Below are 13,924 nucleotides of genomic sequence, written 5' to 3' on the forward strand. Positions count from 1 at the left end.
ATAAACGAGGACATTTATTGATTTTTATTGATTATTTGACAAAAAGCACTAAAGGCACTCAGTACAATTTATAAACTAATTAGCATTTACAACTGCCAACTTGATGAATGAAACCTTTCAGTAATGATTTGATGAAGTGCCAGATTTAATGGCAACAAAGGGGAAAAACCTGTGAACATTTAACATTTGAAACCACATTTTTACCAAATAGAAAGCCTGAAGGGACAGTTTCCAGCCTTGCATCACATTTGTAGTTCTTAATAATGATTTACAGTGAAGCTAATTAAACCTTTCATAAAAGGTGCATTTTAGAAAGTGAAAACAGCCCCAGTTTTCTTAGATTTTTATGGCGTCCATTACAATAAAGCAACAATAGAAAAGAAACCCCTTATTTTATTTCTTGCTAAGAGTGGAATGAAAAGACTGATATCATATCTGTATGCTTTGCTAAATATAAAGCTGTAGCCTGTGTTTAGATTTTAGATTAGCCCGTACTAATTAACCAATAGCAACATGTTCTGGTTGGACACACGATGCAAATGAATCCACAAATAAAGAGAAGTCAGAATTGTTACACTTCACTTTTTGCTGTGATGGAACAAAGACAAATCGTGTTCAGTAATGACTGGCACACAACCTTTATTTGTTTGAGCCAAGCTAACCAGCAAATGGCTTGAGCTCCATACTTACCAGAAGACATTGGTTGTATGAATCTTGTCAGTAAACTTTCAGCAGGACAGAAAAGTTATATTTTAAATCTACTTTGTAAATTAAAAAAAAAAAAGGATTGGATTGGTTTGATATATATCATCAGAATTTTTAATGTGTTTTACAAAAAGCTCACATTATGCTTTCTGGGGTCCTTTAGTGTGTCAGCTTGTTCTCTCCCACAGAAATCTCTGCTTCTTAGCTGCCTGTAGCACCATGTTTACAGTCCATGCTTTTCTCCTGTTGCTTATTTTCATCACTGTGTCACATTTTTATCATGGCTAATTTGGTACGTCCTCAGTCTGTCTGTTTCCTTGTTTCCATGTAAACATAATTCAGTAGACCCCAAAAATATCACTATATCCATGTAATTGTGCATAATAGGGGCTCTTTAATTTCATCAAATCTTTAGCACATGACTGGCCTATTTTAGAAATGTCTTTTCTCTCTGCACATGACTTTATTTTTTTAATGCCTTTGACAGGAAAGTACATGGCGGGCTGCTCCCTGTGAATCATGTGAAGGACTGTCAGATTCCCAAATGGACCACGGCTGAAGGTTCAGAGAACTTAGCACTTTTACAGCGTCTGAGGTGAGAGAGGTCGTTCTTGGTAAGACTTACAGCTCAGCCTCGAAGGACAATGTGCACTTACTTCTGACGGTGTCCTGCTGCTTTAGGACCAAGCCTTTTCTTCTTCCTTTCCTGTAACTTAAGTTGTGTGTTGTACATTCAGTCCTGCCTTTTCCAGAAGGAAGTTGTCTTTTTTCTATTGAATCTTCTCTGTTCACATCATGTTCTGTGTGCCTTTGTATCAAGACACTGCAAGCTAAGCTAGATGGAAGAACCTTTCTTGATTTACAGAAGAAGGAAAAAAAGTGTGTGAATAAAATTAAGCATATTACTGTCTGGTGCCGAGTTGCCATGAAAACTAGGATTTTTAAATTATGTAAATACTGTATCTCTAGAACATTCTGAAGGATTGAGTAAATTTGTGAGCTAAGATCTTCTACGAACCTTAAAAAAGGTTCTTTGTAAATCTGACGTTTGTTCCAAATACAGGTTTTGTGATGTTGATATTTGATAAAAATAAATGTGCTCAAACTTTTTGGTTTACACCAATTTATTACACGTTGTGACCAAGTACAAAATACAGCTGAACTATGCAGTTTATTACAGACCATCATCTGTCCTTAGGCTAGTTAAAGTGTAGTCAAGAACAGGTTTAAAAATACACAAAAATAAGGGTTCAGTATACTTGTAAGAAGAACCAAATCTAGTTCAATAAAAAATAATCCTCCGCCAAAAAATCTAAAACAGCCTTACAAAACATTACAAAGTACACATAGAAATGATTCTTTCCAAAGCACTTTAAGGCAAATTACTGTGACAGGCACAAGTTACCAAAAGCCTTAAATAAATCAATCACAAGGATTCTCATGGCTACAACAAAAACATCCGGGAGGGAAACGAGGAGACGGGAAAAAGAAACAACCGAACCAATTTCAACACAAAGCTCAAGATCTTCAAATCAGATTAGTTCATATAAATAGAAGTTTTTCTTGTGACAGTTTAATAGCTTACTGGGGAGCAGTAGCACCGCAGTAATAATTAAATTTTATACACTGAACATTTGAGATTGGAAACAAATTCATCACACAGTCTATTCAATTACACGTCAAAGCAGATTCTTCTGTTACAATGTGACCAACCAAAGTACAGCATGAGGAGAGAGATTAGGCAAAGACCGAAGGCCACAGAGCACGCACTTTCTACATCATATAAAGATATATGTATGTATATATATATATATATATATATAATTTATTATGGACAAATTCCCCAAATAACGCACTGTATTTTTCTATCTAATTCAAACAGAACATAAGACTTTATCTGAGTAGCTGCATGAGGTCAAAGTATCTGAATTCGGGGGGAGCGTGCCGGCTCGGGTGCCAACGAGATCCTCGGTTTTGGTTTACCGGTCCGACGCTCTGGCATGTATGGATTTAGCTTCCTAAACTTTGAGACAGACCAGATTCCAGTTCAGGTTTTAGCATCCTGTCCCCATTAAAGTAATTATTCTGGATTTATTCCAACTGTGCAGCAGCTGAGAAAACTACCGCACGTGTATTCTAACAGCACACGGAGCTATCGCAGGATGGAAACCACTCGGAGGAACGTGGAGAGGTATTTACATGGGACACAAAACAGAACAGTGGCTACATTTCTTTAAAATATTTGCCTCATGTCATCTGAGCTGAACGGAGCACGGAATAAAATCCTATTGAGGTAAACAAACCAACATCTTGAACAGCCAAGTTAACAGTTCCCTGACTACTGCGACGCTATGAGGTCCTAATGCCTGACAAACGGAGCCAAAACTATGGCGAAGCTGGTGGGTACGACTGAGGGAAAGGTCCTTTGGGTCAGTAGGTTGCATGTTGTGGTTATTTTGTCCTTTTTTCATGTGTTTGCTACGAGCTGCAGCAGAGGCAACAAGGAGAACACACCTACACCTAGTCCATGTTAAAGGTGCTTTGAATGTTTGAGGTTTGGAGACGATACATTCATACTGCGGTAGAGGCACAGCTGAGGGACAGATAGACATCTGTAGTGGTGGTTTCAAAGTTAGCGATCTAAGGCACTCAAATGACACTATGGCACAGCTACTTAAAAGATTTTTTTCTTAAAAAGGAGAAGATGAATCACAAACACCACACACCACCACTCAAAGTTACACATCCAACAAAAAAGAAAAGGTACTGCACAAAGTCATTCACAGTTGCAACAAAAACAGAAAGACAATCAGACCTGTGTTACACCCCTGTGAGTTTAAAAAATAAAACAGAAAACTGACGTGTGAGCTTCATGACAGACAGATCGCCATCTTTTAAAACACTAGTGAGGGGAGGGCTGACGTTGCTACACTCTTTTTCTATGTACATTGCACACACTGACTGCAGAAGGACGCTCAGCCTTAGAGCTGCTGCGTCCCAAAAGGCCCCAGAAGCCACATTTTCAGGGGGAGCTGCTGGTCCATGTGGCTCTTATTCTGGCCTCATTCAGACCGGACTCACATCTCCTGCAGAGGGTGGCTCATCTCGATCCTCTCTCTCTTTACAGCTGGTTCAGTTGGCCCTCTGGACGCGTCAGCATCGCTGCCCAGATCACTCATCTCATCAGAGAAGGAGGCATCTAGTAGCACAGAGGAACACATTCTTAGTGTCAGGACAGATTAATCGCATTTGGACCCTAAAACCAAACCTTACCTGTGTTTCCATATAATTATCAAGAAAAAAATAGGCAAATAATTTTAAGAAAGGTGAATTAGGCTTGTTACTAATAACTGCTTTCGAGCAAATAAACCAGGCTGTGTTCTGTCATCAGATGGTGGCGCTGTGGGCTATGTTACACACGGCTGTAATAAACTGTGTAGAAGGAGCTGGGAAGAAAAGTAGTTTGCCAACTTTTGAAAAACCTTGAAAATAAAACAAAATCTATGTAAGAAAAATGGAGAAAAGTCTCCAGGATTGGTCCTCAATCAAGAAAGCTGTAATGGGAGAATATAGAAACTTTCTTGCCAAATTAGGGAAATGTTTTCCGTTTCCATGTGATGCTTCAAAAACAGCTGATGTTGAGAATGTGGGACCAGAAAGACAGCTGGGTTTACAGCTACAATACAAAGATTGTCACAGAAATGTGACATCCAGCAGAAAGAATGGGGTCCAAAGAATAAGAATATAATATTATTAGAGTAAGAATGAGGTTGGCAATATTTGTGTCTTCACTGTTGGATCCTGTGAAAAGACGCAGTCATCTACCCTGTCTGTTTCTCTCAGCCACAGCACCATTAGTTCCTGTTGAAGGTGGAAACTAAAATATAGCTTCGGCTAATTCCCTCAACAGTTCAAACCAAAGCAAATTCATTTGTTTGGGACTATTTTCAGCAGCAAATTAATACACATTTGGTGTTCTGGTCGGTATTTCCAGCAGCAGAATGTAGTTTATGGGCCTGACTAAATACAGAGGTCACCCAGTGCAACAGTGTGACTTTTTTTGGTTTTGGATAACAATAGAGTTGGGATTTGATGACTGCAAGTAAAACACCAAATAACAGCAGACACTTAACACGTATTTGTGAGACTCAGAGCCAGCTGATTAAATTATTACTGAACTTCAAAACTGATGCTGTTAGACAGTGACTTACCTTTTTCCATGAGTGATGGCATCATGGAGCTCAGGTCACTAAACTGGAATTCAAGTATGGAGAGGAAATTCGTCAACAAGCTGCTACGTCATTTGAAAGTAATTCTGAGCAGTGACGGTGTCTTTCTGCATCAGCGGCTCTCCTTCTCACCTCTCCCATGACAGCAATAGGAGTTTCTCCGGTGGCCTGAGCGACACGATGCTCCACCAGGTAAAACATGTACTCATCATACAGGAGGCGGATCAGATGGAAGGAGCCGAAACTGGCAGCACTGCGCAGAGTCAGGTCTCTGATCACCATTGAGCTGCGAGAAGGAAAGACATTGAAGAAAATTTGTCTATGAAATCCCATCTCATGGAGCCACAGGGAGCATTTTTTTAAACACTGGACTGATTCAGTGATTTTTCAGGAACGTGTAAACAGCCTCGTACCTGTAGAAAGACCATTTGAGCAGGAACTGGCGTGCGGCTTTGGGGAAGCTGGGGCTGCCCTGGTGAGGTTTCAGGACCTGAGAGACCACATTATCCAGCCAGGCGGCCCACTGGTCCAGAGAGCTCTGCTGCTGCAGCGTGACCTTGAAGTCCTGCTCCAGGCGCTGAACCACACTTTCATCACACTGACACACCCACGACGCCTGCTCCTGTTAGAACACAACAGACACACCACAGTCAGCACGAGACCACGCGGTGACAGATACAAACACAATAGCATGAAGACTTCATTTGAAACGACCCGGAAGCTGTCAGACCTGGACGTTGGCAAAATCCACCCTGTTGAGGTCCGAGAGCATCTGGTTGATCTGGGAGGTGTTCTGGAGGACTGCACGAGCTGCCTGAGCCAGGTGGTTCAGACTGGTGTAACGTCGCAAAGTCTGAGCAAACGCACTGACCACTGCCACCTACACCACACAGAAGAGCCGAAAATACACTTCAGGCCCTGTGTGACTGAATGAGGCTGGACAGAGTAACGATTCATTCAAGTATTTAAGGTGCAAAGAACGCTTCTTTCAAATTTGCCCCGATTAATGGATTTCAGGCAGTCACTTCTACAAGCAGAATCAAACTGATGCACAGCAATTAAAGACCTTATTCAGTGACAGAAGTCTTGTGGAAACAGATCACAAACTGGCCACACGACATCTTAAAATGTAGTATTGAGGAATGTGAGGAAATCTGATTTAAATCCTCTTCAATAAGTATGCTAAATGCGTATTTTAATACTATATAATCCACTGACAGTGATTTAGAGTTCTTCTCGTTACCTTGGTGCGGATGATCTCTTGAGGAAAGTTGGTCATGGCGTTAGTCAGCCAACCCTCCAGACTCTTGGCAAAGTTACGGATGGCCTGAGTGAGAGTGCCTGAAGAAACAGAACAGCTTGGATTACAAAGTGTCATCACTGGATCTCCACTATGCAGGAAGCACCGAAAGTACAGCCCACTGCCATACAGACAAATACCTGAATCTACTGACTGTAATGTTTAGTGTTGTGTTAATTCAATTCAGTTTATTTAGATAGCGACAATTACAGGTCAAATTGTCTCGAGACGCTTTACAGAGCCCATATTCCTGAATTAAAGCATGCAAATATATTCTAGTAGACTCCAAAATAGAATTCGAAAAGAGTAAATGTGCATAATGTGGGCTCTTTAAAGTGAGCTGACTCCAGGGTGTCAACACATGCAACACACGTGTGCTTTCTAAAGCTGACACTATTTTGATAATCCATTTATTTTTAAACAAATCTTCACTGAATATATCTTTTGGTATTGGTCTTTTAGTCAGAGAAAAAAAACTCAGTTTGATTTCGCTGCCTTGGCTCTGAAAATCTGACATTTGTAGCATTTTCTGATATGTATTGATTGAAAGAATAAGTGGCGCATGAACTGGTTTGAACAGATAACCGTTAGCTGAAGGCGTCCTACAATTCCTCTGATGCATAGTGTTTTATTTAAACCAAACGGCACTAGTACTGACTGGGAACAGGACGCAGCACATCAGGGATGAGGATCTCCACCAGCGCCTGGTAGAGGACGTGATCACAGCCTCTCATCCATAGTCTCACTGGTTCATATTTACACAGAGCCAGCAGCTTCTCTCTGGGAATCACACCTTCCAGGTCGTCATCACTGCATGCAGAAAGACACGCTGTAAGTACCGCCATCTTGCAAATTTGACACCATATGTTCATTTAATCCTCAGCTTTAAACTCTGAAGCCGTTTCTGTTGCTGTCTGAGTGATCTGACCTGTTGGGAATGGTTGTGCTTCCGTCACTAGATGGCGGTGTTGAATACCAAAAGGTCTGCCAGAGTTTCTCAATATAGTGGAACTGGAGGTTCATCACCACATCCAGTGTAGCCTGCAGGAGAGGAGAGAGGGAGGGAGGAAGGGGAGGAGGAGGGAGCAGAGGAGGGAGGGGGGGACAAAACATACAGAGCTGAGCCATGGCAACCAGACACACAACAAAGTTTCTACAGGCAGGCAGCCTCTCGCTCACTCCGGGCCCTCCTGCTTAGACAATGAGCCAGCTTAAACACAGCTCCCTGCACATTAATCATCGGGAGAATCCTAAAGGACACGTTTAGGCTTCATCTGGAGCTTTTTTGTCTCCGTTCATTTCACTCCGTTTTTTAAATCTTGGCTGCTTTTATGAGGCGCACCAGTCTTATAGATTAAAGCATGCATTGGACTACTTTTAGTGGCCTGAACCGACCCATGTGACTTCCTCTTTCCTGTTCATATGTATGAGCTTCTTTGAAAGCAGAGTATACTGCACGCAACTGAGCACAAAGGAAGCGGCGGCGAGCTGCTGATCTAAAGCGATACCTTCGTTCTAGAAAGAAAGCAAAGGGATAAACCTCAAACTTAAGCACGTGCATTTGAAACTGAAGCACAAAGTCCAGCTTTGCAGAAGTTTTTGAGGCTATAAACCAGGCCGGGGGAATCATCGGCTGGACTCCACCTGAAGCAAAGGTCAAACTCTGTCTCTACGTTGAGCGTCTGTCGAGCACAAGCGTACGATTCACATCGTGCCCAGAGATTCTCTTCTCTCCCTATCTGGCAGGACATGCACTTGCCGCTGGATCTTGTTACACAGCAGTGTAGGCTTCAATCACATGATATGTTTTTGCTTCCTCTCCAGCTGTCGCCATGGCAACCGTGTTTACAGTTGCCCCCAGCAACAGGTCAAACACAGAACTCCAAAACAAAAAGGAGAATTCCCCATCCTCTCTAAACAAGAGCATTTTGCCTCCACAGTTTTTTTTTCACCACACAGGAAAAACAGCATGCCTTCAAAAAAAAAAAAAAAGAAGTCTGGAGGAGTGCTCACATGCACAGTCACAAACAGACAAATGGCCTGCAGGCAGAGCTTCCCAAATCTTAACTCCTCATTTCTGTGCATACACGCAACAAATACTGTGGTTTCTAGTGTGATTTATTATGCTCAATGCTTTATTAAACACCTAATCATTTGCGCTTCAGCAGTAATTTAGTGTCACAGCTGATGTCTGAATATTTGGCTGTTACCATGACATTTATAACTACACCCAGCCACAGCAGATAGAAATCTGTTTACAGCCCACTCAGAAAGAGGTTCAACTACACGAAGGTAAAGCAAAAAGTAAAGTATTGTTTCATGTTTAGGCCAACGTGTTGCCTCTATTTGTGTTGTAACTTTAAATGATGTCAATGAAAGTCTTGGTTAATGTGTTAACAGGTCCTTTTTGGCTCACTAAAAAAAGGGAAGAAAAAAAAAGTGAAATGCATAAACATTAAACACGCAGAGGCAACGAGAGCCGTGATTGACAGAAATGCGCTGGCAGACAAAGACAGCGGCCCATGTGCCTGTCCACAGACAAGGCAACACAAAGGCCCAAGGGGAGGCCACCACAAAGACACCAAGATGTCCACCCAGCGCGCTGAAAGGTTAATTGGCATGTCTTGAAAGCTGCACGGAGATGAAAAGACGGCTGGAACAAAGGGAACGCGGTGAGGCTGGACAAGGGGAGGGCAGGGATAATATGATAAAGCTAGAGCTTTGCTGCTTTAATCACAGCCTCTCCTGCCTGTAGAGCCCCACATTTTGATGTTCAGCATTATTTCTACACTCCTCATTTCCAGTGTTTCATTCTCTTCTGCCTACTCAAATTTAATGTCCTACCAAGAAGAGACACTGAATTAGTTTCTACACTGTACACTGAAATGTCATTACACAATCCACCAGTTCTCCATAACTCTTTCTTCATCCATATTAATTTCCTAGTGAATCTTAGAAGATAAGGGGATCATTATAAGGGAATCTGTCAAAAATCAAAAACAAGAACCACCAATGGGTCTTTCTGTCACTCACTACATTTTATAGGATGAAAACGTGTTTGTGTAGTTAAGACTCTTTTCAGCAGTCAGTTAATACATATTTTGTGTTCCTGTGTTATGCAACTCTCAACCTACTTTTCATTCTTCAGAGAGACTCTGATCTGAAATGTGGTTCCACTGATAAACCTGAGAACTGCACGGATAACTACCAGATACAAGTTAAGTTTCAGTTTCACCATCCATCCACATGCACACTCCCTGGCTTCTGATCTGAGGACTGAAGGACGGTTGGCTGACATGAGTGCCAGTCTGACGGGTTTGTAGTGTTTACAGCAGCATGTTGTGAGGCTGACTTGGAATAAACAGCAGTGCTTTGACTATGGTAATGAGAAAACACCGTGCAATGGTGTGTACCGCTGATGTGTTTTTCATAGACTTTAGACAACGGAGTTCCGCTGCAGTACGCTAGGCTTTGGATACACAGATCATACTTGTTAGCAGGATTGGCCTTGGTTTTTTTTAGACAAACAGAATATCATTAAACCTACCCTTGAACACAGAAGACGCAATTCAGTGTAGGAAAGATATCCATCAGTCAATAGTTCAATCTGAGTTAATTAAGTGTTTATCTAATAGATGGGATGGAATACATGCAAGTGCACTTTATGACTTAATTAGAGCAATGAGTGGAATCATAGAGCTTTATTACTATTGTGTCCCTGCTTCCACCCTGTTTGGGATGTAACGTGTATTACAGCTGGCTATGGTTCGCTGTAACATAGAATTGTACTGTGGCAGCTTGTTTTTTTTTCTGTAAAGTCAACTCAAATGTATTGTTCAACAGGTTTGATTTGCAAAAGATGAAAATCCAATGAGTAAAGCCAAACGACACACACACCCTCAAGCATTGTGGTTCCCGTTGCTGCAGGATGTTTAAATCTTTGCTTATACCATACATCCACCCCAGCAAATTTCCAGTTTCTCAGCTACAACCATGTTCATGAATCATGGCAAACAATGACATACGCAGATTGTACAAAAAACCCCAGCTCTGTTCATTGTGTTGTTAACATCTGTCAATGTTTAAAGTGGCAAAAGCAAGTATTTCAAACCATGCGAGTTCCATATTACATATTTAAGTGTAATCAGAAAGCTCTCTTGATATAGTATTCCCTAATGTGCAGTACATATTTACTAAGCACATGAAGGATTTTTGCATCAGCCATATGCAACCATGCAGTCCTTGGTCAGAGCTATGTGTGGTGTAACCAGCGATGAGCTCTGTTGCAGATCTGAATGTGAGAAGCTAAATCAACTGAAGGCTGGGCTCCCGCTTAAAATTTGTATATATTAGTCAAAACCTTAAGAATAAAAAGTTCCACTGTGATATAACTCACCTCGCAGTGGTCTCTGTAGAGTGTCTGCAGCTTCTTGATATCATTCATGTTGATGCGCTCAGGCAGAGGCTGTGTGCCCAAGTCAGGAGACGGAAATGGAGGCAAGGTGTGAGACGTATCTGCAGGAAAGATAAATATAGACAGGTGTCACTCACTTCACTCACACAGCCCCCATGACTTAGGAAACTATATGGAGAGAACTGTATTGAGTGTATTGTGTACTCATATAGTGTATGTCAGAATGATTAATATGTTTACAACGTATACCTGAGTTAAAGCTAGGACTGATTTCACACTGTGAATTATTTAATAAGGTTAAAAAAAAGTCTATTGCCAAAAAAAAGAAACAAACAAGTTGAGTTTAAAATGCTTGAACCAGTCCTGGTGGTAGCTCCTGGTCTTACCTATGTACTGCTGGTGATGTTGGCTCTGAGCGGCCACTGACTGCTCTGGAGTGCTGCTGCAGTGCTGAGAGCTCCCACAGAGGCTGTCAGACATGCTGTCCACCTTCTGTAGAGGCTTGAACCTATGCACACATGAGAAGCCAGGACATTAACTGAGTTCTGAAGGTCTACGAAAGCAGGATTAAGAAAAAAAGTCTGCCGTTGAGGATGTATGTATACGCCCACACTCACACATACAGTGGCTAAAAAAGTACTAATGGAGAGCATTTTGCTTTGCCAGTGAAGTCTATGTAAAAGAAATTCAGATTTGTTTCTAAACAGATTATACAAGCCAGACTGTAAGATCATAAAACGGTTATCATTGTGTTCAGGATCTGCTGGGTGGGCCAGAAATCAAAGCTCAGTGACACACCCTCGCCCTAACATTAAAAACTAGAACACATTAGCATTGGCATTAGCAGTTCTCCCACTTGATTGCACATTACTACAGATATAGTGCTTCTAGGTGACAGTGTTTGCAGAATAGCTCATTCTGCTTCTATAAATGCATTAAGAATGATGAGATGAGGAAGAGGAATTGATTTTGTAAAGAGCCATGTTGATGGAGAGGTGAGGATCACTGCCAACACCCAGCTCTGCAGTAAACATTTTACACAGGCTAGTTTTACACACTTCCCATTTGAGACAACTGGGGTTTACAGATAATTAGCCGTTACTGTTGAATGGGATTGACGGGCGCTTGTGATTTCACATCTGATCTGTTTGGTTTGATTGTACTCAGGATCTGTACAGTTCATTTGGGCTGCATCTTCAGTGTACATGCCCCCAGTATTTCAGAGCACACAATATGATTGTCTATATCAAGATTTGAAACCTCAATTTGTACATTGTGATTTTTTTTTAAATCACTCAATTTTGCCTGGGTAGTCAAGAAAACAGTTACAAACAGTTATTATATTTAACACGGATGTTAAATAGTTATTTCAGGCACTGCTCGGAACACTGGGAAATGTACTTACATGCTAACAACATTTCACAGCAGGTCACTGAGTGAACATGTACGATACATAGCACACATTAGTACCCAGTACATTGCGGAAATACTGAAAGTGGCAATGTTCTACAGCCTGGTTAAGAAGAAGAGTGAAAACAGGAGGAGATGGAAGATGAGAAAAACACGAAACACAACAAGCAGCAATGATGGCAGCTGTCATAACAAGCGAAGTTTGATTTAGACACTTTTAGGACCAAAAACAAAACAACCAACGAAACGGTGCGAGATGAGCAGAAAGCTGCTGTCGGTTGTGAGAAATGTCACGAAGAGCACAAAAAATGGAAAGGAAGAGGACTGAGAATGGTATCAATGGCAGACAGGGAGAAAGCGCTGACCTCTGTTTCTGGTGGACTGGCTGCTGCCTCATGGCCATGTACTGAGTGTCCTCCTGCAGTCGGTTGAGCGGTGAGTCTGGCTTCACCCGGATGCCATAGTAATGATACTTAGAGTTGCCTCTGGTGGATACAGCGAGAGAAAAGCCAGAAACCAGTGAGGAGAAGCCTTGCCATCAGTGTAATTACTATCATTATCCTCTTCCATCAGCAAGTTTCCAGTGCCTATAAGCATCATCATACTCGTCACATCTATAATGGTTACGTGATTACTGTTATCAGCATCTATAGCATCTGCAACAACCTCTTCCTCTTTCTACCTGGTGCCGAGGCGCCGGGTCCTCAGGCCCATAAAGACTGAGCGGATGAGTTTGCCGAAGGACGCTGCGTTGACCGGGTCCAGTTTCTGTTCCTGACAGTGCCGCAAGTAATGGTTATACAGGGAGCACCGGGGCAGGCTCACTCCCTCTGCCGTCTCATAGTTGTCCAGCAGCCACTGCAGCTAAAAATACACAGAAGAAGACAGTCACACAATCAGCGAGCCCCTGTGGACAATCTCTGCTGTGTGATAGTAACCTGGCCAGCAAGGGAGAGGAGCAGCGTATCTTATTATCACATCAAAAGACAGACAACACGCACCACACAGACATCACAGAACCATCTATTTCACTGAGTTTAACACCAGAGACAGACTACTGCACTCCAATTTTTGAATCATATCATGTAGAAATAATGTACATGAAAACACAATTTACAGAAAATGTAGAGATAGAGAGAAGACAACTGAGGTCAGGAGTCAAGAAGAAGTATGTGAATTTTCCTGTCTGACAAAGAAAATGGAAAATTACTAGTTGAATTTCATTTTTTTTTAAAAAAGAGTATAATTGAGAGACAGCCTACCACCAAGAGCAAAAGTTATACTGCATTAAATCTAAAACTGATGAACGTATGACATGGTGTACCTACAAGTGAAAACAACAGAGGAGAGGTCTTTTTATGCACATGCAGAGAATTAAGGCACACATATAAGATACAATCTTAAGGGAAAAGTGATAGCAAATGCAAGTACAGATCAAAGACAAATGCTAATTGAGACAATTATGCATGTCATTGGGGCAGTGCAGCGTAAGTAAGCTAGCAGATAGTGTGTTCCACTGAGCAGAACACACAGCCTATAGGTTCAGCCACGGCTTTCTTTCTTTTTTTTTCTCCTCTCATTTCCTTTTCAAAGAAAGTTCCTGGTTGACTTACATGGCTGTTGAGCAGGCTGCTTTTGTGACTTGCAATTCCTTCAGACTTTTGGAGGTTTTCAATCGCCATTTCAAGCTAAAGAAAGAAGAAGCATGCAAAAAACAGAGTGGACACAGAAGGGGGAGGAGAGGCAAGAGAGTGAGAGATAGGAAAAAGGGAAGGGAACAGAAATAAGCAGGGGTATATGAAAAAAAACACACACACACAAAAAAGATAAAGGAAATAAGACTGTTAGCGAGCAGCCAGATCTCTG

The 13,924-nt window shown here is 41.7% G+C and overlaps 2 protein-coding genes across 10 annotated transcripts in view; one reads left to right on the forward strand and one right to left on the reverse strand.

Annotated features, from left to right (window-relative positions):
* The window catches only part of fcho1 (FCH and mu domain containing endocytic adaptor 1), a 78,720-nt gene extending 76,906 nt beyond the window's left edge, over positions 1 to 1,814 (forward strand). For all 3 annotated transcript variants that reach the window (XM_022210494.2, XM_022210496.2, XM_022210495.2), the window contains exon 27: positions 1,193 to 1,814. In XM_022210494.2, coding sequence (XP_022066186.2) covers positions 1,193 to 1,221 — 29 coding nt within the window. In that variant the 3' untranslated portion in view covers positions 1,222 to 1,814. The remainder of the gene's footprint in view (positions 1 to 1,192) is intronic.
* The window catches only part of rfx2 (regulatory factor X, 2 (influences HLA class II expression)), a 30,333-nt gene continuing 18,220 nt past the window's right edge, over positions 1,812 to 13,924 (reverse strand). For all 7 annotated transcript variants that reach the window (XM_022210499.2, XM_051947684.1, XM_051947685.1 and 4 more), the window contains 13 exons: positions 13,672 to 13,746; positions 12,741 to 12,922; positions 12,424 to 12,543; positions 11,035 to 11,156; positions 10,631 to 10,749; positions 7,163 to 7,275; positions 6,893 to 7,044; positions 6,178 to 6,275; positions 5,665 to 5,814; positions 5,348 to 5,556; positions 5,067 to 5,220; positions 4,917 to 4,959; positions 1,812 to 3,904 (listed from right to left, as the gene is read on the reverse strand). In XM_022210499.2, coding sequence (XP_022066191.2) covers positions 3,783 to 3,904; positions 4,917 to 4,959; positions 5,067 to 5,220; positions 5,348 to 5,556; positions 5,665 to 5,814; positions 6,178 to 6,275; positions 6,893 to 7,044; positions 7,163 to 7,275; positions 10,631 to 10,749; positions 11,035 to 11,156; positions 12,424 to 12,543; positions 12,741 to 12,922; positions 13,672 to 13,746 — 1,659 coding nt within the window. In that variant the 3' untranslated portion in view covers positions 1,812 to 3,782. The remainder of the gene's footprint in view (positions 3,905 to 4,916; positions 4,960 to 5,066; positions 5,221 to 5,347; positions 5,557 to 5,664; positions 5,815 to 6,177; positions 6,276 to 6,892; positions 7,045 to 7,162; positions 7,276 to 10,630; positions 10,750 to 11,034; positions 11,157 to 12,423; positions 12,544 to 12,740; positions 12,923 to 13,671; positions 13,747 to 13,924) is intronic.

Source organism: Acanthochromis polyacanthus, chromosome 4 (assembly GCF_021347895.1).
Source record: "Acanthochromis polyacanthus isolate Apoly-LR-REF ecotype Palm Island chromosome 4, KAUST_Apoly_ChrSc, whole genome shotgun sequence".
NCBI classification, from domain to species: domain Eukaryota; kingdom Metazoa; phylum Chordata; class Actinopteri; family Pomacentridae; genus Acanthochromis; species Acanthochromis polyacanthus.